General features: G+C 35.8%; 1 protein-coding gene across 1 annotated transcript; it reads left to right on the forward strand.

The window, feature by feature from the left end:
* The first annotated feature begins 615 nt into the window (after window positions 1-615).
* Window positions 616-2,316, forward strand: LOC107800393 (polygalacturonase-like). Its single transcript, XM_075231783.1, has 2 exons — window positions 616-1,056; window positions 2,095-2,316. The coding sequence occupies exons 1-2, from the start codon at window positions 616-618 to the stop codon at window positions 2,314-2,316; spliced, it is 663 nt and encodes a 220-aa protein (XP_075087884.1).
* Window positions 2,317-6,726: the final 4,410 nt, after the last annotated feature.

Genomic DNA, 6,726 nt, shown 5'->3' on the forward strand with positions numbered 1-6,726 from the left:
GTTCAGGTCATTGACATATTATGTCAAAAGAGTTTTAAGACTTTCAATCCAAGTACAGTCAAATCTCTCTATAACAGACTCATTTGTTTCAATATTTTTTTGGCTGTTATAGTAAAGTGTTATTATAGTAAACATATATTATAACATAACATAAACGATTGGTTGCGAATAAAACTTGACTTATATAATGAATAACTATTATATAGGGATGTAATTATAAAAAGTTCTGACAGTAAGCTCAAAGTGCTTCCTTTAGCTTCTTGCAATATACAAAATTTTTTAGTTAGTACTAATTGTTTTATATCTGTCTTTTTGTGGCTAAAGTCTTTAACATGTGACCAACATATGCTAATGCTTCTCTTCTTTCTCATATGTTTTCGATTTTGAAGTAAAGTAAGTTACATTTTTCAGTTTTCTTTCTTTTTATTCCACTTGTATTTCACAAAACACCACTCTTTCATGAAGTGTAAAACTGAATAATAAAAAGAAAGAAACAAGTTGTAGAGCTCTATTATAAATATCTCAACTCAAACTGCTCAACCACTCATCATCTCAACTCTAATCATATTCTCTGTTTTAGTCTTTAATCACTTCATATCTCATCAAAATATGAAAATGGAGAACCCCATTTTTTCTCTTCTTCTTATTTCACTTCTCTCCATTTTCTTGACTGAAGCCATAGCTGATGTTGTGACATTAAATGTCATAAATTTGGGTGCAAAACCAGATGGACAAACTGACTCAACAAGGGCTTTGTTAACTGCTTGGGCAGCAGCTTGTGGCTCTTTAAAACCAGCCACTATATTTGTCCCACAAGGAAAGTATTTGGTTAAACAAGCACATTTTAAAGGAAAATGCAAGAATAGAGCCATAACATTCCAAATTGATGGCACACTTATTGCACCCTCTGATTATAATGTGATTGGAAATTCCAAAAATTGGATTATGTTTCAAGGTGTTGATGGAGTTTCTATTCATGGTGGGATTCTTGATGGCCAAGGGACTTCTTTGTGGAGTTGCAAAGCCTCCGGCAAGAACTGCCCGAGCGGTGCTAATGTAAGTCGTAAAAGTTTTATGCTATCAGTGTATTTTAACTTGTTGAAGGGAGCCTTGGCGTAACTTGCTGCCATGTGACCAGGAGGTATGTGGAAACAACCTTTTACATAAATGCAGGGTAAGGTTGCGTACAATAGACCCTTGTCGTTCAGCCCTTCCCCGGACCCCTGCATCGCGGGAGCTTAGTGCACCGGGCTGTTCTTTTTAGTGTAATTTAACTTGTTGTAATTATCTGTAGTTTATCTTTTAGGTAACGGGAGATGGTGTGAAATTTCACTGTCAGTGTATAGAAGTTAAACTTTTGTATAATTAAGTGTTTTACTTGTGCACATTGTTAAAAATTTCATTAATGACTTGGTGTGGTCAATAGAAGGATAATTATTCTGGTGACATTGGAAAAAACAAATTCAAAAGTTGTTCATATCTCAAAATTAGCAAATTTCAAGATGAGTGTAACGTTCCCTTTAAATAAGGATATACAGGTACTTTATGTGAGTAACTGTCCAAGTATTTTCTACCCTGATATTATAGTTATTTATTTTTTTCAAATGTAGGATTAAATTCTCTAGTGATAATTATGAGTTTTGACCTTAGACCATAACATCTTAAATGCTGCTTTTGAACTGAAATGAAAAATCCAATTTCTTGCTTCATAATATTCAAGTAAAAATATTGACTTTGTCGGTGAATAAGTTAAATCCCTAATACAATAATATGGTGGTGAATTTTGTTGCAGCATTGGGAGTTTAGGCAAGGATTTTCAAGAAGCAGGGGTGCAAAACGTGACAGTCAAATCAATTATATTTAAGTACACACAAAATGGTGTTAGGATCAAAACATGGGGCAGACCAAGTACTGGCTTTGTAAAGAATGTTCTTTTCCAACATGCTACAATGATCAACGTTCAAAATCCAATTGTTATTGATCAGAATTATTGTCCATATAACAAAAATTGTCCTGGCTAGGTATGAATTTTTATTTAACCATTAAAGTTAGCGCTACATTAGCCAGATATTTCCTGATTTTCTTGTTCAATAGGTGTCAGGTGTGACAATTAGTGATGTTACATATCAAGATATACATGGAAGTTCAGCAACACGAGTCGCTATGAAATTTGATTGCAGTAAAAGAAATCCATGCCGAGGAATAAAATTAGAAGATGTACATCTCACTTATAAGAATCAACCAGCTGCTCAAGCTTCTTGTGCAAATGCTGCAGGAACAACTTCTGGCATAATTCAGCCAACTAGTTGTTTATAAAGGAAAATCCAAGAAAAGGGGTTCTTTCCCTTTTTTATTTTCTTTTTTTTAAAGTATATTTAGCTTTTAATTTAGACAAGAGAGCAAGTGGTTTAATTTAATTGCTCAGACTAAGTGCTTACTTGAGCCTGTGGTGTGACTGGAATCGCCTGGCTTAGCAATGCTAATTAAAGACAGAAATTGTTATCCCCATTATTCAATGTAATAGAATATCTTTCTCCTTTGCTCCATTAGAAGTGTCAATTAAATGCTTTAATTGTCACAGCTAGCAAACTAAAATGTTCAATATTAATGTCTGAACTTTCTATAGGTTCCACTAATCTTATTAGTTCTGTAAAAGCATGTAGTTCTGTCTGCTCAAGGCTATTTTCAGCGACGGGCACCGTCGGATCACTAAGGCCGACTTACGTCCCTGCTCGACGGGTGGATCTTGCAGCTAAGCTCCCTTCTGCCTTTGCACTCTTGGGCCAATCTTCGTCCGGCCCGAGGAAAACTTTGCAAGTCTCGGTTACCTTTTGGGAGGCCTACACCCCATAAAAACTGTCTACCTGAGACTGTCCCTTGGCCCATAGGTCCTAACACAAGGTTAGAATTCTAGCACTTCCTGAGTAGTATCTCACTGATGGCTCGGGCCCCCGGAAGGAGGCCGTATGAGGTGATAATCTCATATACGGTTCTGTAGAGTGACAGTAAGGGTGACTTAGCTGTCAACTTTCCACTATCACCCCAGAAAAATCAAACTCCGCCTTGCATAAAGTTGCAAGAGTACGATTAACCTATGGATTTGAAATCACTGCTTATATACCTGGTATTGGCCATAATGTACAAGAACATTCTGTAGTCTTACTAAGAGGGAGAAGTGTTAAGGATTTACTCGGTGTGAGATATCACACTCTCAGAAATTGCCTATAATTTTTCAAACTAAATAAATTCAGCATCAGTCTTTTGTGAACTCTTTTTAGAAACTGCAAATGCAATAAATAAGGCTTTCCAATGTTGTAGAATATATACAGATTTATAGCTATGAAAATTGGCGTTATCTTCGGTCGAGTGCAGCCATTCATGAAGATTTATTATATTATTTAGCGGGCACAGATTATCATCTCCTGCTACCCGATTACTATCTTTAAGTTATTTACCTAAAGCGCACTAGTCAATTCTAGTCATACTCTATGCGTGCACTACCCGTCCCATGCCTATGGTCCAGGAGGCATTTGGACCTCTATTTCAGGGTGGTTCTAAACTTTAAATTAGGTTGCTCAAAAGAGAAAATACTAGGCGACAAGTAAAATATTTAGGACTTTCATGTATAGGCAAACAAGGGCTCAAGTTGGCCTCCGCACTTAGGCAACAAATGCACGCGAACTAACTAACATTCACAGTTGCAGATTTTAATAAGTTAAGGTCGTAGAACCCTATAGGCAGGATCTCTATGTGATTCTGGATTTTATAAGCGGGCAGCTTCATGTATAAAACCCTTTCTTTTAATATAATTTCTAAAGCCTATATAGTTGCCTACTGATTATAAGCGTAAGAGATTAAACCTATAGGCATGATTTCTAGGTGATTCGCGTAGTAACTAACAATGGTAATCACAAGAATATGTTTAGAATTGCTTAATCGAGTCCTATAGGTATGATTTCTAATAATGGTTAAAAGAAACGAGCAGGACAATAATCAAGACTGGTTTAGACCCTATAGGTATGATTTCTACAATTTAAACTGTTTTTTAGATCCTATAGGCATGGCATCTAATTTGTAAATTAATTCGTATGTAAACAGAATCCTATGCGCACATTGAGATATTAATCATTCAATACCCTATAGGCATGGTTTCTAACAGGTAAAAGTAGAACATATTTGGACCAAATAGAGAACCTATAGGCAGGATTTTTAATACGCATTTGAGCAAGATAGGATACTTATAGGTAGGATTTCTATAATAACTGAAAAGTAACACATTTTGAGCAAAAATAGAATACCTATAGGCATGATCTCTAACACATGACAGCGGAACATGTTTGAACACACTAACACATTTGAGATAAGTGATGAACCTATAGGCAGGATTTCTACCCCTCTCAATGCAAGTGTAAGATAAATTCCATTTCCCAATTTTACTAATACCCCAAAATGTTATTACAATAATTATTACAAACACAGAATGTATAGCATGAATTACATAGGAGAATAACTATAGGGAGCCTACAGCAGGCCCAAAATACACCTGGACAGGCCTGGCCTTTACAACAGTCTCCAAGTTACTCACTCATAGACATACAACAGCCAGGAATTGAATAATTCACCCAGTGAGCACAAGATAGAGTTAAGCATATAGAACCAAGGCCCTAGTATGTCAGAGTTCCCAAGGGCTTCAAGAACCCAGGGCAGTGCTCACACTAGAGTGGTTAACAAGAATAGTTCAGAGGAGGGATTAGGGACCAAATCCTAGTGTGTCAGAGTTCACAAGGGTCTCAATTGGATCCTGAACAGTGCTCATACTAGGGAGGTCAAAGGACAGAACCTAAGTAGCCTTAGCTTTCAGTCGACTAAGAATAAGAACTCAAAGAGACCAAGTAGTAAAGGAATAGACTGAGGTTAGGGGATAACATTGCGGGATACAAATATGCTAAATGTAGAATGCTAGTATCACAAGACGAAATCATATCAATCAGAACTTAACAGGATAAGGACAATTATTGGGGAAGTCAAGACATGGTGAAAAGAGGATCAAAACAGGCTGCATGTCATCACAGCAAATTCAGAAACGGACTTGTGCTATATACTTATATACTCATACTTAGTCAATTAATCCATAGAAAGGGGGTATGGGAGCATGTTCAAATAGCAAATTTAAACAGTAAAGAGATGGCTATCAGTAACACATAGGCTAGGCAGACGTTAAAAAAGATATTAATCAACTTAAAGCAGGTCTAAACATATCTCAAACTACAAGCGTAATGGCATTTTAGATTAGAAAGTCCTAGAATTGAAGTAAGACAGTCAGAATTGCATACGAGAACAACCCAGAAACATATTGAACAACAATCTTCAGAAGTGAAAACACATGCTAATGACAGGTAAGTAGAAATGAAATGACAAAGGTTTGGTAACTCAACAGTTAAGCGAAAACAAGAAAGAACGGAAGTCCACAGTGTTATGAATATCAACAAAAGAACAAGAACTCATAATTTCTGGCCTTGGCTTTTAGCCGGCCAGGAACCAAAGTGCAGAATAAGATTATTAAAGAGCAAAGAGCACACAACTTTTATTTTTTAGTAATTTTTCTTAATGATTCTGGACTGTCTCAAAAGGGGAGTTGGGAGGGGTTTATATAGCAGTAGAAATCAAACACCCAAACAAGGAAAATCATCAGTCAAACACTAGGAAGGAAAGCAATCGAAATCAGTAAGGAAAAGAGAAAATTTCAAAACTCTAATTTTAGGTAAATTACACAAATCGGCAGAAATCTAAAATAAATAAAAGGTAAAAATCACATGTTGCATAGAATAAGATGAATATAGATAGAAATACCTCTTAAATCAAAGAATCGAACAAGATTTGGTTCGATTTCAAAGAATCTTAAACCCTAATTTTAGGGTGAGTAGGAGTCACAGAAATACACAGAGATTCATACCATAAAAGAATAAAAATGAACATAGACAGAAAAGGTCAAGGAACTGAACCATCTTTGGTTCGAAGTTGATGAGATCTGCTTTCCATGTTTAGGCAAGCGGTATAGAGAAAGGGTCCAGTACCAATGGGGAGTCGAATATGGCAAGAAGTAACCATATAATCCCATGTCCGGTGGGATTAGGAGAGAAATTTGGGGGGAGACGACTAGGTTTTGGGCAGAGAGAAGGGGGAGGTTTGAGAGAACTCAAAGGCGGCGGGTGGTGAAGAGTGGTTAGGGTTAGGAGAGTATTAGGTTAATTAAAAAGGACGGGGTAATATGGGTCGTTGATCTCGGAGATCAACGACCATGATTAGTTAGGGGTTCTGGGTCGGGTTGGTTAATTGGTTGGGTTGGGGGTTATTTGGTTTGGGCTCAGAGGTTATTGGGCCAGGATTGGGAAGTTTAGGTCCGAAATTAAGGTAAATTTGGGGCCAGAATTTAAATACCCAATACTTAATAAATAAATAATTTATAAAAGTAATTAATAAATATCAAAAATTTCATTTGTGCACTAAGATGATTAAAAATAATTGATTAATATTATAAAAATATATAAAATTATTTTTTGCATAAATAAGGTAATTATACATGCATATGGGCTTTTATTGCAAAATGTGCAATTTGACCTTAAAAAATTCAAATGTAATTATGATTAATGCACTAAAAATATTTAAAATCTCATATTGGTATAAATGATAAGTTTATATGATTAAATCATAATAAAAATAATTTAT

Source organism: Nicotiana tabacum, chromosome 15, assembly GCF_000715075.1.
Source record: "Nicotiana tabacum cultivar K326 chromosome 15, ASM71507v2, whole genome shotgun sequence".
NCBI classification, from domain to species: Eukaryota; Viridiplantae; Streptophyta; class Magnoliopsida; order Solanales; family Solanaceae; genus Nicotiana; species Nicotiana tabacum.